Source organism: Drosophila biarmipes, chromosome 2L (genome assembly GCF_025231255.1).
Source record: "Drosophila biarmipes strain raj3 chromosome 2L, RU_DBia_V1.1, whole genome shotgun sequence".
In the NCBI taxonomy this organism is placed as follows: domain Eukaryota; kingdom Metazoa; phylum Arthropoda; class Insecta; order Diptera; family Drosophilidae; genus Drosophila; species Drosophila biarmipes.
The window spans coordinates 23,227,379-23,244,810 of NC_066612.1; the positions used below are offsets into that span (position 1 = coordinate 23,227,379).

Sequence of the window (17,432 nt, forward strand, 5' to 3'; positions counted from 1 at the left end):
CAGTTCTCAGACTCAAAATAAGACTCGGGCTAAGGCTTTGGCAACTTTTCCGCATTGCAGCAATTGCCCGGGCTTAACTCATTTTAAATGACAATCTAGCGTGCAAAAATTTTGCACATTGGCCATGTCTTGTCCCATCCCTTTCGCAAGTTGGCCCTCTCTAGGCGCTTCTCATAAAGTCTTGGTCGCGTCCTCACAGTTTCAAAACGTTTTCGCTGTTTCTGACTTTGGCATAAAGTTCGATAAACTCTTTGAGTGATTTAATCGATTTTCTGGACTAGTCGAGAGAAGCGGAAAATGCTCTTTAGGGCGACGGGAACAAGGCGTAATGAAAGTTCATCGCGTTGAATGCGGCAATTTGCATATTTTTGCATGTTTTATTATGCGGCTGGCATACACACACGAGCACATGCTAATACATAAATTACACTCATTTTCATTGACAGGACGGGCAGGGTAGAGGGTGCACATAACGAGGGCACCGGCAATCGAGCTGGAACAGCCAAAGCTTTATTACCGGAACGTTGTGTTTTAAATATTTTATATTTAGCACATACACTCTGGTCCGAATACACTTATAATTGCCTTGTTCAGGGTCTTAGGACAAACATTGATTTCATACCTTGAATTAAGTTCATTTATGTCTGCGTATGTCGAGTACAAGGTCCCTAGTTAAATAGCCCACTTAAGAGTAATTACCCTCATCCACTTACATTGACATTATGGATATCAATGAATTTGAGCATATACACATAGAGTACATTCGTCAGCTGGGTTGCAATCCGGAAAATTCCTAAATTTGATGGAAATTACCGGAAATCTAAAGTGCTAAAAGATAATATTGTGTACATCAGTGCAAAATTTATCCGAAACTTTAATGTTTACTCGTTACTGGCAAAGTGTATATTTAATTCGGGGCAAATATGTATTAGGTTGAAGTAAGAGTCCCGTCTTTGATCAGCTTCACTAGCTGAGTTGGTCTAACGATATCCATCTTTTTTACTGACCGTTAGTCCTTACGTCCCTATAAACGGTATTTCGGAAATATAGGAGGTAGAGGGTTCGAATTTTGGATTTTGATTCCTTAAATTCGTAAGCAGCGCAATTTTGTAACGAACATGCCACACCCCCTCTGACGCCATCAAACCGCCGAGAACTTAGACTCTTACAGTTTCAGCGCCAGCAAACAAAATTTAACTGAAATGTATTAATATTTTCAATACCTATCGAAAGACCTAAACAAAACAACTCTAATCCTACAAACTTCAAAAAAACGTGGGTTTGAACGCTGATATCTTAGAAACTATCAAGGATAGAAATTTGGGTTTTTTTTAGTTTTAGAATCCTTGGTGTTGCTCGCAGCGCAAGTTTGATAAATTAATAGTTTGCTTCGCCCATTCCAACGCTCATAACGCCTAATTCCGTCTGGCGCCCACATACCCATATATTGAAATCGGGGTTAGACGGTGCTTTATCATTTTTTCAATCTTTACTGCTTGTTTATCTTTTTCTCTCTATAGTTGAGTAATGGGTATATGATAGTCGAGGCACTCGACTACGGTGTTCTTTTCGGATAAGCGATTACCTTGAGAACTGATAATTTATTATTAAAATCGGGGTAGATGGTGCTTAACAATTCTTTCAAGCTTTACTGCATGTTTTGCTCCATTTAGCTGAGTACCGGGTATCTGATTGTCGAGGCACTCGACAAAGGTGTTTCTTCTGATATTGATACTTTATTATTGAAATCCCCCATTAGGGGGAACTTTCTTTTCAAGCACTCGAGGCACTCCACTACGGCAGTTTTTCCAGATAAGCAATTACCTTGAGAACTAATACTTTGTTCTTGGTTTGGGAAACAGTGGACGCAAATATTACTTTCCCAAATTATTTGTTATCCACTTGGCTGTTGGCTTACCATAGGTTACCAATTTGGTTTCTATGTGTAAGCAAGTAGACACGATTCCGTTCGAAATTCGTATCAATAAGGTTGATTACACTTTACGGTTGACCTACTTTAGAAGGCAAGATATCCTCATCCTAAGCTCCAACAGCAGTAACACAATTTATGAGTCAAGGCTATAATTACACTCGTTGGCTGAGGGCCTAGTGAACACACTTTCTTAGAAATTTTTGCGTGTTATCAATTTTGGTTTGTAATTGCACTGCCCTTGTACGCTAATAGAAACGCAGACGTTAGGGAATAACGAGGGGCGGATGGAAAAGTTTTGGCAACATGTGCTCCTTTCTGTAGCAGTTTCACATTTGGTCCAATTTCATTTCTCTCTTTTTGCTTTTTGTTGCTTGCTTTCCATCTTTGTTCGTCTGCTGCTTTATATTCCTAATGTTTTTGTGGATTTTGAAAATGTGGCAATTAGCCTAATTCGCTTTTTATTGAAGCACACCAATTATCAGCTCTTGGTCCCTCCTTGGCCAGATTTGCATTTTCAGATGCATCTGAAGATGCTGCAAATCTGGAATTGCGCTTATAAATATATATGTATATATTTTTTTTAGTCCTGGGACGAATGTAAGGAAATGGTTTCCAGCGATTTTGCATCAAATTCAAATGCAGTATTCTAGAACATCGTAAATGTTCCTCTCTGCTTGTCAAATTTAAAAACTTGCACTAGTTTTCATTTGATTAACGAATTTAATTTAATAATTTGTCAAGCTTGATAACCTTGATCCTATGACTTTACCTTCTAAGGAAGTAACTTTTAATCCTCAAAACTTCCCCGCCCCAGGGAGATTATTTTGGTGATTAGATTTAACATAGAAAAGATGGGCTCTCCTGGTGCTTTTATTTCCAGGACCTAATTGTTTCTTGTACTGTTTTTTTGTCTTAGCACAAACAGAAGAAAAAACAAGAAATGTCCGCGCAGTGTCCGCTAAAAAGGGTCACAAGCTGTGCTTTGCTCCCTTTTTTTATTTTTTGCCAACGTTTTTTAGACTTTTCCGCCATTTGGTTTGTAGTTGGACTTTGTTTTCGAGTACAAATTTTACTGCAGATGCTTTTGCTCGCTTTTTTCAGGAGCACTTCAATTGCCCTTTTTGGGGGTGTGTGTGCTGGCTTCCTTTTATCCTTTGCAGTTGTTAGACGCTCATTTAAACTCTTGGCTCTTAGCAGATTTCATTGTTTTTAATGAAACTGAGAGTTGTTGCTGTCGCTGGTCTTGTTTTTGTTTTTGTTAAGTTGTCGTGCTCATTTTGCATTGCACCCGCACTTTGACCAGGACCCTTTCATCCTGCTTCGGTTTCCAGATAACGCGCCATTGGCCTTCTTCTGGTCATTCGCCTAAGCCAATTTAAGTTGGCTATAATAAATTAGCTCTCCTACTCATTTTAACGAGCCTGGCGAACGGTCCTCACGACCCAAATCATCAGCTAGTACGACCCAAGGAGGAGCACAATGCGAAAAAATGGTTCTTAATTATCAAAACATAAATTGGAGCGATTCAACGATTGGTTTGTTTCTGTTCTTTGGGATTCCACATTTCTCGGCGAAAGAGTGCTTAGATTAACCATTCATAACCATTCATCAGTTTCCTAAACGTAGTTTAGTATACTTTAAGCTATGCTATTGGGTTACTGACAGTTTGTGTGGTTTCAGAAATTTCTCCTTCTATAAAACGTCACTTCAAATAAAGACACTGTTACCATCGAGCCCACAAAAAGTGAATGTCCTCAAAATATACAGATCCTACAACCTAAGCCGACTTTAAATGCTTTAAAGCGGCATAGGAGATGAAAATGCCAACGTGGTGTGAAATTGAAGCGGCTTGTGCGATATGCAAATGCACCTTGGTTGGTGTCGTTTGGCATCTGTGTTCCCGGTTCACAGTCCACGCGATGTCCTGCCGAGTCCTTGACATTTTTCGGTGGCGACAATGGCCGGCTCGCAACACCCCGCCCTTGCTCCTTGGCCCCTGCCCCTGCCTCTTCCCCGATCATTCGTCAGCATTTTAATCGCGTTTGTGCATTTGCTCGGAAAAGTCTAATATTGAACGCAAGTGATGGCAATTTGTACGCTTCGCTGTGCCTGAGAATTTACGGACGTGCAGAGGGAAATTCGAAAGACATGGGGAGGGTTTGACCGGGGAGTGTGCCGAAATTAATATGCGTCGGCTTTTTGGGAAACGGGACTAACTTTGCCAGCAAGGGATTTCCAGCCTTTGGCCACTTTCCTCTTTTACATTCTGGCCGGGAGCAGGGCTGGCTCGAGATTAATGTGGCAAATGCGCAGTTATAAATTATTTATTATTATTATTATTATTTCGCATTGTTTCCCGAGGCGCATGCGAATTGGTAAGACATTTAAGCCATTGTTCAAAAATGGGATGAATTCCGCGTGGTGCCAGTTTCATATTCTGTGCACCGAATTGTCGCCAAGCTGGAGTGTTACCAGAAAATTATTTTGTAAAATACTGAAAAAAAACTTTTAAAAAGTACACTTTGAAATAAGCCACTTAGGTTTCTCTTGCTTAAATCTAAACTTAAAAATCTTTTAAAGCGACTTCAATTTAAAAGCCAGTTGCACTTGCATTTGCTTTATCTCTTACAGCGATTTCACCCCCAATATTATAATGAAATAAGATATTAAAATTACAGAACTCACTTTCATTTAGGGCGTTAAAAATCGAAAAATATACGTGTCCTTTCAATAGTTGGCCATATTTTGGGAGGGTATAATGATTTCAGTCAGAAGTTTGCAACGCAGTGAAGGAGACGTTTCCGACCCCATAAAGTATATATATTCTTGATCAGCGGCACAAGACGAGTCGATCTAGCTATGTCCGTATGTCCGTCCGTTTCTACGCAAACTAGTCTCTCAGTTTTAAAGCTATCGGGCTGAAACTTTTCCAAAAGTCTTCTTTCTATTGCAGGTAGTATATAAATATAAATATAATAAAAAAATTATATCTTTCGTGTTTTTGAACATATACGTTTCTAAGCTTGGGCATACAATTTTTTAATTAGTTCTGAATTTCGAATTAAATTTTATCGAAATCGGACAACTAAATCATATGGCTGCCATAGGAACAATCGGAAAATTAGTGGTAAAATAATATTGAAAAATTATATCTTCGGTTTTTTTTATAACACTTTTTATTGGGTTATGAATTTCGAATTAAATTGTATCAAAATCGGATAAGTATATCATATAGCTGCCATAAGAACGATCGGAAAATGAGTCGAAAAACATGAAATAATATTTGGTCTTTTTTGATGTATAACTTTATAAGCTTAAAATAACTTTTTTAATTAGTTCTGAATTTCGAATTAAATTTTATTAAAATCGGACGACTATATCATATAGCTGTCATAGGGACGATCGGATAATTGGTGGGAAATAATATGAAACAAATTATAGCTATGGGGCTTTTTGACGTATTATCTTATAATATTGGGAATATACATTTTTATATTTTTAAGAATTTCGAATTCAATTTAATAAAATTAATGATTATTTTTTATAACTGCAAGGGTATACAAACTTCGGCTTGCCTGAGATAACTTCCTTTCTTGCTTAAGTAGATCTTACTCCATCAGTGGTGATATCAGACCTTTTGTATGTCTTAATCTGTCTTTTCTAAAATAATTGTCTTGTTAATGTACAAATATTACTTCATTTGTCCATCTTAATGTTTTATGCAACAGATTAAACTACAGCCAGCTTAGCTAATGCGCTTTTCATTTTTTCTGGATTCTCTAAATTGGGACAGTTTTTTCGCCCTTCTCTTTTTTTTTGGGTGTTTAATTTTTTATTGGCAAAGTTTTGTACTGTAGCCAATGTCATGGGGTGACACTGTCAGCGATTGAAATTTATTTCGCATGCACTTTTTAAATCGAACAAAAACAGGTTCCTTCCGCCGTATTGAAGCACCAGAAAAGCGAACAGGATAAGGCGGCTGGGCTGGGTGGCTATATGTCGTTTATTGGTGGAAAAAGCAATTGAAAACTTCATCATGGTTACAACAATATTTTTACAACGAAATTGGCACAAAAATGTGTCCACGAACTTTTTGCGCAAAGCGTTAGAAAACTGCGGCCAAGCGGCGGTAGGAAAATGGTCAGGGGCGGGCAGGGAATGCTTTTGTGCCAGTTACCGACCACGCCCAAGCCAACCCATGACATCAACGCCCTGTCACGAATAAAAACTGAATTGATAACATTTTTCGGCTAGTTCTGCTTTTTCATCGACATTTTTCGACCGTGTTTTTTACTTTTTTTTTGAACAGAAACTTTTCTAGACTTCCTGCCATTGTTGTTGTTATTTAGTGCACCACCATGGTGGGGATTTTTTATGTGATGTCTCTGTCCTGGGCAATTTGTAATCTAAACAACATTGCCCGTCAAACCGGTCCCCAAATCCACGTCGCATATCCCTAAATGCCGGCAGGATGATCGCTGGAAAACTGACAACCATTAAACGACTAAAGACGCAGCTCGCTGGTTATATGTAAAACGTCGATTTAATATTAGCACAGGAAAATCAAAGTAGAATGAGAACAGAGTGGAAGGCACACGGAACCGGTAGGGAAAACAGAACAGACACGGATGGGTGGAGTTAATACCCCGTCGAAGAGTTCTTTGCGTTATACTTAGCTTTTGATCAAGGTCGAAAAATAGTAGTGAAGGATGTTGGAAAGTTGGATTAAGAGCTCAAGTTCGTTTCTGAAGAAACAAAGCCGATTTCGGCTAGGAACGTGCAAACCGACACAATGGCAATTAATTTGTTTAGCCTTGCAGGAAGAATTATAATTTTCATCAAAAACCTGGAACGCAGTAGAGGGGACATTTCAAGCTTGTTCAGTTTTCTTTGACCCTTTCTACACAGAAAAAAAGAAAACCTGCGCTAGACATACTGGATTGAATCATGTTAACAAGTCTTTTCCTTTTATTACATCGCTTTTTCTTCTATTTTTTACGATTTTATGTCCTTAATTTAATTTCTGCCTTATTGCCGAAGATTGCCTTCCTTCTTGATCTTGGTGTAACAGAGAATATGGACATCATTTTATCACGAATAGACTTTCCTATATTGAGTAACTTTTGTTGCTCTGACGAGTTGTGAATAGTTGTATTTTTTTCTCATAAGTTTGTGTGCAAGAGGGCCTTACCTACGTGTGTAATATTTGGTCGCTTTCGCGAACCAAATGACAGCACTATGCTCCCAGTCCAAGTGGAAATCCGATATACCCGCCGGCAAGATGGGAGGAAATGGGTGCAGAAATGGCTGCAAGCAATAAAGAAAATGGCGGCTGACAACAGCTTCAGGTCTGGCTGCTTCTTCTTGGCCAGGATGTGGCAGCTTGTTGGTGATAAACTCTTATGACCCACATTGGCGGGGTGTTGCGGGGTCGTGGGGTCACGGGCCTCGGGAAGGTGGCGAGGTGCCAACACACATGTGAGCATAGGTGTGTGTCGCACGAATACAAACGTGGACTCACACATATGGCCGCAGCTGCATCCGGCGGAAGTTTGTGGCAGCACTTGGTTGTGCCCTCTCATGCCGGTGGACCAATAAGCCCCCACCCACATCCAAGTTGTTCTAAACGTTTATCGATATTATCTATTCCCGACCCACTCCTCCCTGCTCTTGCCAAAGTTTTCGCTGGCTGCAGACAATGAAATGCAAACAAATCACTGCGCGAAAACTTCACAACATGGCGGCAAAGAATGTCGATTTATGGGTGCCAAGTGGAAATATTATCAAAACTATAATTTGCAGTAGGGGAATGTTGGTGCTGGGGGCTCCAAATTATTGCCATATCGGCTGCAGTGCCCAAATGCGCTTGTTCATTGGCAGAGTTTCTGGGTAGTGCACGTTGCGAAAAGTCTATATGCTGTGGAAAAGCTTAGGCAAAATCTTAATTTACTCTTGTAAATAGGAGTAATAGCGGACATAAAGAAAACATTTTGTTCGGTAATGTAAGCAAATGAGGGTCAAAAAACTTTTCTTGACATTGGTCGATATTTACTAGTGTAAAGTGTGCGTTTAAATGTTGTTATGTTGGGCTGCAAAAAGAACAACAGTAGCATACCGTCTTTGACGACTTTGGACTTCAAAATTATTCCTTGGGGCGTTCTCGTGTAAACCTACTTACCCTTTAAATAAGATTGTAAATATGGAAGAATATGACATTTTCTAGCACTAAGCACAACTCCCCACACAATATTGCAGCGTTTCGAATATACAAAATGAAAGTGTATTTATTTAGTAGATCGCATATTAGTGAATATCAGTGCTTGACCCACAATTTTTTAACGGTGGTACTAAGACAAATTGCGCTTAAGAGGCGTACATAGTATTTCGAGATACCTTTCTAGCGACATATAGCAGCTTTAGAAGTTAACATGCTACTGGTGTACAAAATTTAGCTATTTATAGCTGGTGGTAGAAAAAATGTTTCTTATATAGGACTCTTTAACATCGCCTAGAATGTTCAGGACCCTAAAATAATGGTTTGGGACACACTGACAAACAAAATAAAATTTTCATTTTGAGAAGTCCCCCAAAATCTTTTTTTGCGTACTACTTTAGAACGGAGCATTTTGAAAGTTGAGGTATCACTCGACGCGTTTGTCAAGTAAGAATACAACTAGGTGAACAGCGGGGGTGTATATATCCAACGGCCCAACAGATCAAATTTTTCGAATTTTCACTTTTCACTTTCACCACTCTTTCTTCCAAACCAATTGATTATCTTAAAGTCTTGGTGTGCAATCCTTTTGGTTTTGGAAATACCAATTACTGTAGATTTTAATTTCATCGTGTGTATATATTAGTGACTTTCGCACACCCTCCACAGTGACACCTTTACCTTATGATGTAGTTGTCCGATCCCGCTCGTTCCTACTTACATTCTGCAAGGCATATACAATTTATAAGGTCGCAAACGTCTTCTGCCTGCATTTCGAACTACTGACTGAAATCGTAATATCCGGTGCAAGCGTATAACAATTTATAATGCGAACCAGTTGACGAAGTCAAAGCTAAAAACAAGAGTGGAAGTTAACTTCGGTAAGCCGAAGCTTTTATACCCTTGCAGTTGTAAAAAATAATCAATAATTTTATTAAATTGAATTCGAAATTCTTCAAAATATAAAAATTTATATTCCCAATATTAAAAGATAATATGTCAAAAAGCCCCAAAGCTATGATTTGTTTCAATTATTTCCCATCAATTATCCGATCGTTCCTATGACATCTATATGATATAGTTCTCCGATTTTAATAAAATTTAATTCGAAATTCAGAACTAATTATAAAATGTTATTTTTAAGCTAATAAAGTTATACATTAAAAAACACCAAAGATATAATTTTCATTTCATATTTTCCGACTAATTTTCCGATCGTTCCTATGGCAACTATATGATATAGTCATCCGATTTTGATAAAATGTTATTCGAAATACAAAACCCAATTAAAATGTTATTTCCAAGCGTAGGAGATTATATGTTAAAAAACACCGAAGATATGATTTTTTTTTCAATATTATTTTACCACTCATTTTCCGATTGTTCCTATGGGAGCTCTATGATATATTTGTCCCATTTTGATAAAATTTAATTCGAAATTCAGAATTAATTTAAAAATGTTTTTTCTTTTTTTCCCCGATAGTTCCTATGGGAGCTATAAGATAAAAGTATTCCGATCCGGCTGCTTCCGACTTATATACTACCTCCAATAGAAAAAAGACTTTTGGGAAACGGATGGACGGACAGACGGACGGACAGACGGACATGGCTAGATCGCCTCGTCTTGTGACGCTGATCAAGAATATATACACTTTATGGGGACGGAAACGTCTCCTTCACTGCGTTGCAAACTTCTGTTTAAAATCATTATACCCTCTGCAAGGGTATAAAAACCTAAAACCGCAGGCCTTGCATGGTGAAGATAGGGCTTAATTCGACTTATGTATGTGGCAGAGGCAATGACTATGCAAAGAGTCGGCTCAAAGGCACATTACGGAGTTTTCTTTCCTTTTGCGAATGGCAATTACAGGCAGAACAAAAGGGGCAATCCAAGATTAGTGTTTGTGCTTAATCAGTCATAAAACCTATAACCTATCAAAGAAGTACTAAATATTCCGTTCACCTATTTCAGTTTCTCACTGCCTCTTTTCCCGGTTCACAATTCTTGGAGAACTCCTTTGTTATAGATAACTTTTTACTTTACCAACATTGGAAATATAAAATCTTAGAGCTAATTAGTTTTCGTTTTTTGGGTAGGATTACCCAGTGACTATGGGTAAACTTACCAGCCAGCACAGAAGTGGAGTTGTGCCGGGGGTCGTAGGGACACACCGCCTGTCCGTTCTTTGTTGCCTCCAGCGTGTAGTTGTTATCGCTGATCACGTAAGTGTTGCACATGGGGCGGAAGGAGTTGGTGCCGCAGACGAAGAGGCGACCCGGCGATGGCACCACCATGATGCGTATGTAGTTCTGACAGGCCTCCTGAAATCGAATAATTTTGGAATTTTAGCATAACGAATAAAATTTTATCTTTGCTTTATTTGACCCAAGAAAAGAAAGCCAGTCTCGGCAACCCGAGGTTGGTATACGTACCATGGAGTATATCAATAATACCAGAAACAAATGAAAGTCTCATCAAGATAAATATATACCATACGTATGGTTTATCATTATTCTAATTTGTTATTTTGAGTTGAGTAAAGTACACTTATCAAGAGTATAATATGAAAGCAAGGATCTATTTTTTGACTGGATATCTTCAAGGAAACTCTGACATGTATACATTTGTAAAAAGGTTTGCCTAGATACATACTTTTTATTTCGTTAATCGATTCCAGACCCAAAACTTGTTGGGGGTCTACAACTGTTTTGCATAAATGATTCGCAAATTTGTATATTTAAAGCGAAACTAAAGGACTGTGCAGTTAACAACGAATATCACCGGGGTGGTGCACCTGCAACTCAATAAATATTAAAAAGCAAATGCGTAACTTGGTCCCATTTAGAGGAGTCAGAGCGCACTTTTCCATAGTGGTTGCAATTGTTGGCTGACATTTCCGGCGCCATCACCCTCACCAGCCCAGTGTGTCACCATTACAGCCGGATGTTTTTGAACTGCAACATGACAAATCATTTGAAACAGTCCCAGACAGAGTTTTCATCGTACACCTTTCATCAGTCTGTAGCAGTTCCTGTGTGCTTTAAATATTATATATTAGGTTGCTTTGCTACTAGCATTATTTCCTGTATTTTGTCGGAATCAAAACGACAGCATGCCGGATTTTTTAAGGCACTTTAACCATAAATGCGCCTATCAATCGTACCGCTACTCAATGTTTTCTTAAATTTAAAGGCAACTAATGGTCATGCGTTTCTAATTAATAAATACATGAATACAGAAAATTGCACACATTATGGGCCAAAGAGAAACCCGATTACAGTTGAAGGAGAAATATTTCGCTTTAGGGTATGGATGGCTTGCATTCACACAAAGTTAATTTTCCAATTAATTTAGTTTATTGTCCAAAAATATTTAACATGTTCTGTACTTGTTTTGTGTGGCCAAACTGTTCGATCATAAATTAACAAAACAATAACATTAAGTCAGGAGTTGGCTCTAAAGTTTTAGCTTTGATTATTTCTCTTGTAATTAACAGACACAGACGAACAATGCAATCAACTGGGAAATTTATTAATTTGGTTTTGAAATGTAGAGGCAGCCATCGGCCATTTAGTTTTTGCAAGAACAATTTAAGTTAATTCTGTTTGTTTTAAAAATCATTTATTTTGGTCTTTTTGAGTTCCAAGGCTGTTACTCTGGCAAAAAAAGCAAATTATGAATTTCAATTATGTGAAATGAAGATTTGTGAGTGAGAGAAATTTAGAAAACTAATTCAGGGCTCGTTTTGGGTATTTTGGATCTGTCTGTCGTATTTTGATTTTCAAAATATATTACACTTTTCCAAAAAATGTAAGGCCTACATTAAAGCATTTTGCCAGCAGTCATATTTTTTTTTTTTTGGCAATTGGTTTCTTGTAAGGTTTCCATCAATTGCCAAGAACAATGGTTCCATTTTTTATGAACACAAGTTTTGTTTTTGCTCTGCCTTTTAAAATTATTTATTTTTGTATCATAAGTCTCGGTTATATTCCTACTTTTAATAAACTTTATGGGATTTTATTTGCCACGCCCACAAGGCCGAGCTAAAAAGGGTAACCGTGCTATCCGACTTTCCGCAAACCTTTGAACACGACCTCAGTGCAATTGGATTCATTTTAGGCCATCTTATGTGTGCCAACTTACTAGTAAGCCCCAGATGCATTGCGCGATAAAATATTGCAGAAGTTTCGCCGCTCTTGCTCCGACTGATTATCAACTTGATTAACTGGATTTTTTCGCATCCAAATTAGTGGCCAAATGAGGGTTAATTAAAATTGTAAATTTTGAACTTTTCTTTTCATTTATTTTCGCCAGCAAACCATTGCAATTTGTTTATGGGGAGGCAATGCAGCACGCCATGGCTGGAACCCCGAAGAAACATAGGTTCTTTCTTCCATTTTGGTGCCACAAATAACGCGACCCACCCAAGCACAGACATATAGAGGGACCGCACTCAGGTGGAGCCGGCAAGCAAATTGAGTTCAACAAATTACACCTGCTAATGCCCTGGCTCGCCTTACTTTTGTTGCTCCTGCTGGCTGGGCAGAGTACAATTGCTGGCACGACCGGCCAACAAGTGTTGGCTAATTACGTGAGCAAAAAGCCAAACTGGAAGTGTACTCGAGCATGCACAAAAAAGGCGTTTAAAATACCCGAAGCCGGATGGGCCCTTGAGCTGGAAAAATTATATAAGTTTTTTTTAACAAATATCACAGTGGGAAAGCACAAAGTCTTAAAGTTTTTCTACGAAGTCGGAAAATTGGTGTTTATCTTTGAGATGATGAAACATAACCTAAAAAATGACAGAAAATTTACATTTTTTTATATCTAACTACGTCGACCAAAGAGTTTATTCTTGTAAAATTTAATTTACTAATAAAGTAATTGAATGTTAAAGTACTGGTCTTTCTTGTCTGAGGAGTTGAATTTAGCCCAGTTGACCGGAAACCGAAGGCGAAGAAAAACCCCACCAGCAAAAACAATTTGGAAGGCAAAATATTTGCCATTTTCAATAGGCAAAAGTTAGCAGTGGAACTTTGATTTTCTTGCCCCCTCGGACTCAATTTACCCTCCTATGCGCATTTTTTTAATAGGTAAACTGCACTGGGAGTTTTCAATAAATTTTCCTGATTTCTTAGCCACAAGAAGAAAAACAAGGAAGAACGCTATAGTCGAGTGCCTCGACTATCAGATACCCGTTACCCAGCTTAAGGGAACAAAAGGATAATGAAGATATATAAGCAGCAAAGCTATATTTTGGGGCGCCCCCTACCGGCTATTTCAGTAGATGTAATGTGGGCGGCAGACAGATTTAAGCGTTTAAACCGTTTGTGGCCGCTGAATCAAACTTGCGCGGCGAAGGAAGCCCAGTAAACTGCATGCCAATTGGGCTATTCTAGCTTTTATAGTTTTCGAGATCTCGGCGTTCATACGGACAGGCGGACATGGCTAGATCGACTCCGCTTGTGATCCTGATCAAGAATATATATACTTTATGCGGTCGGAAATGCTTCCCTTTGCCTGTTACATACTTTCTGACGAATCTAGTATACCCTTTTACTCTACGAGTAACGGGTATAACAAGAACAGGGCAAGAACAGAAAAATTGCATAAATCAATTTCTCCTTGCGTGGCGTACTTTTTCTTCATAGTTTCCAGCGCGAAAAAAGTTAAGATTGATGGCGAGAAACCGAAAGGCACTTTATTGCTTTGTTTTTCATTTCTGTGGAAACGGAAGCAACAGCCAAAGTTGAAATCGAAATGGAAATAGAAATGGAAATTGCCAGGACATCAGGTCAAAAGTCTAAATGGTCTATAAACAGCAAGACCAAATGCTGAAACTGAAATAAAATGTCTTCTTTGGTTAATAGGTTACACGAAAATAATATTTCACGTTTATGTGATTCACATACTTGAGTTGCCTTGATTACATCAGATTTTTGGGTTTTATATATGTTCAAGATTATACAATTTTATCTTGGAAGGCTTTGTGCAAAAAGCTGTAGTTTTATCCCGCCAAAAAAAATATTTCTACCTGAGTATCGACCCGCGACTCTACCGTTTTACGTTATACGTTATATATACTGTCAATTTTCTGTGTACTCTGCATTTTACTTTTACAGGTTTTATAAAATATTTCAATCAAAAGAGAAATGGCAAAGCGATATTGTAAATATGGTACGGTTGACTGATTTAAGCGTCTGGGCATTTGTGGGCGTTTGAGTAGGCGTGGTAAAATTTTCTTACCTTAATCGTTAGGTATTTATAAGGCTTGTACATTTCAGTTAACTTTTTTTTACGTGTCTAGAACTCACCTCATCCTTGCCCTTGACGAGACACATTTTGGTATCATCCTCTGGCGACGTCCAGACCAAACGCTGCTGCTCGACGAGATCATGTATGCTTAAATTAAAAACCGTATTTCTGCAAAAGAAAAAGAAAGGACATGGAATAAGAAAGGGTCCGTCCCAAGTTGTGGTCGGCAAAGATGTGGAGATTCCCCGCAAATAAAATTTCTACGGTTTCCATTTCATCATCCTTATCACTTGAGTAAGGGCATCTGGCGGTTTCCAGAGAATTAATTAAAAAATTAATTAAAATTCATTTGGACTTTTCGGGGCCCGGCAATCAACACACAGCCTGTGACCAGAGCACCACAAAAAGCCTCTGGTCTATGTTTTGTTTTCCTTTTGACCTTTCAACCTTTTACCCTCCTGTCTGCTTGAATGCGATATTTGTGCAGAAATTCCAAAATTCTCGTTAATAAAATTTTACACACCCCCACCTGCGGTGCATGTTCGTGTGTCCAGTGCGACCCACAAAATGAAGTTGTGACAGGGTGGGCGTGACACATCCCGGAAGCCCGGTGGTAGAGGTGGAGCTGGAATTTCATAAAATCAACTCATTGATTATAGAAACCACAACTTCGTGTCAGTGCGAGTGTGTGTGTCGGTGTGGTTAGTGCACCTTGGCGTGGGCGCACTTTGGTTGCATACTCCATGGCTGCCGCATACGGGAATCAGACATCGCACTTCCCCGAACCAACCGAAAACCTGTAAGCCGCCTCCTTTCGAAACTTTTCAAATTTATCTCAAAAAGAGCGCAAAATTTTACACAAATACGTAGATACCATACTATATTTGTGAGTGAGGCCTCTGTCAAGAAACTAAGTGGACTGTAAACCTACATTTGAATACGAGTATGTTTGGGGGCTAGAAAAGCATATTCGTTTCACTGCTATTTTCCAATGGCCCAGTTTTCATCGTATGCCTAAAACATTGCATAATGCTGGGATGCAGCACTTCCGAACAGTCAGACAGTCTAACAAATTGCGTACCCTGGACAGACGATTTACAAACTGCGGTCGGAGAGGGGAAGGAACAGGACACAGCCTTTGTTTGGCAATTACGCAGCGCGCTTTAATTCTTGCAACGATGAGACTTCAAACGACCGAGCATCATCAGCAACATTAGGACCCCTGCTAAATCAGCGGGTAGCTGTCTGTCACCGCTAGCTGTTTGCAGTACCAATGCAGTCAGATATGCCCAGATACACATAAAATGCGCTGAACCAAATTAGCATGTGAAGGGGACAGCCGCCGCAACGGGTGTATGTTGGTCCCGGACTAGAAGCGGAGGTGATAGGCTAGGGAAATGTAACGACTCCTCTAATAATCTAAATCAAAGCCAGGAGCAGCGCAGATCGGATCGGGTATCACTCATTCCAAAGCCTAGTCGCTCTATACAGCACTTAAAACCATAATGGAGTGCCAACCAAAAAGTATATGCATAGCTGAGACTGTCAAGGTATCCATGCCGCAGCGACATCGTTTTATCGTTTCTGCCGAGACTTAAAGCTATTAAATGAGCTTCGACAGTACTCTTGGACCGAATATTGGAGTAAAACCGTTCTCGCGGCAGTTTGTTGTGCTGCTGTCGCTTGACGGCCTGCAACGCCCACGACACTCAAACACTTTAGCGCGTTGCTTGGCAATCATAGCCGAGCGTACACACAAGGTGCAACGAGCAATGCGAGCGTTGGTGAAAACGCCGCGGAAAGAGGCAAGGCGGGGTGAGAGCAAAGGGAAATTCGAAGTGGAAGAGGGAAATGCGCGACATACGCGTGTGCTCGGGGTGGAGCATTTTAAAGAACGCATTTGGCGTGAAAACCGAGCTCATAAATATTTTCCGCGCGGCGTAGAGTGTTAGTGTTGCAGTGCCAGTCGCCCCAGTTGTTGCATTTGTTGCTGCCCGCCAGCGGTGAACGCAACGATTACGCCAGGATTTCCACTGCTTTGGCTCGCATTATCCTGCGCATGTTGTCCTTGTTATTCTCCCCGTTGCAGTTGCACATTTAGCAATGCTCGTTGTTGCCGCCGCTTTGCAGTCTGTTGTTATGCAGCTTTTGGGAAATGCAAAGGGGAATATGTGCGGGGTGCCTCTGGGAAAACGCTTACATTTTACATTTTAGTGGAATGAAGCCCTGGCGATAATGAGGCGAACGATGCCAACGAGTTCGGAAATTTTAGGGGTTCACGGCATCATTCTAAAAAAAATCGAACTGACTCAGTCAAAACTCAAAGCGTTGCTCGTATTCCAGTCTACTAAACTCCAAGGCCAGGTGCCACTCAATCGGTATCTCAAACTTTTGATTGGGCTAACAAACAAATTAAATTTCAGTCTTCGTTTTAGCCTTTTTAAGTGTCGGAACTAATAAGGGGAGGAAATTTACAAGGGGAGTGCTACCAATAACTAGGCGAATCAGGTAAAACAACATTTTGCACGGTAACCAGGTAAGGGCAGGCTACGGGTTGTGAAATAATTACAGGTGAATATATATATATATATATATATATATATTCAAAATAATCAAAGTCAAACATACTTTAAAATTAAATATCATCAGAGGGCTATGAGCTTGATTTTCTTTCTACTCCCTTTTTAGTTAGTACTTCAAATTTCGGCGAAAAAATGCTTTACTAAAAACAGGGCAACGTTTTCTGTAACAAAAATAAGTTTAAATAAATTTTAAGCCGCCCAAGGACAACCAGTTAGAAAGATAAGCCCGCAGGCAACACCCTTTTCAAGTATTAGCAGAGCGCAATGAGGCAATACGAGATAGAGACCATCAGTAATAAAATAGATTAAAGCACCTCTAAATAGGCGAGGAAGTGCCGAAAAAATCGAAAATAGTAAGACTAGACCAAAATAAACAAAAACTGAGAGAAAAAAACCTATCAATTACTTTCTCACAACTTCACGGGCTTTTATCATGACCTTGGCTGG

At 39.3% G+C, this 17,432-nt stretch overlaps 1 protein-coding gene across 1 annotated transcript in view; it reads right to left on the minus strand.

The window, feature by feature from the left end:
• Window positions 1-17,432, minus strand: part of LOC108036724 (semaphorin-1A) — a 170,059-nt gene that overhangs the window by 24,993 nt on the left and 127,634 nt on the right. Inside the window, 2 exon segments of the mRNA XM_017113023.3 lie at window positions 10,274-10,469; window positions 14,463-14,571. Of these exon segments, the coding sequence (XP_016968512.1) occupies window positions 10,274-10,469; window positions 14,463-14,571 (305 nt within the window).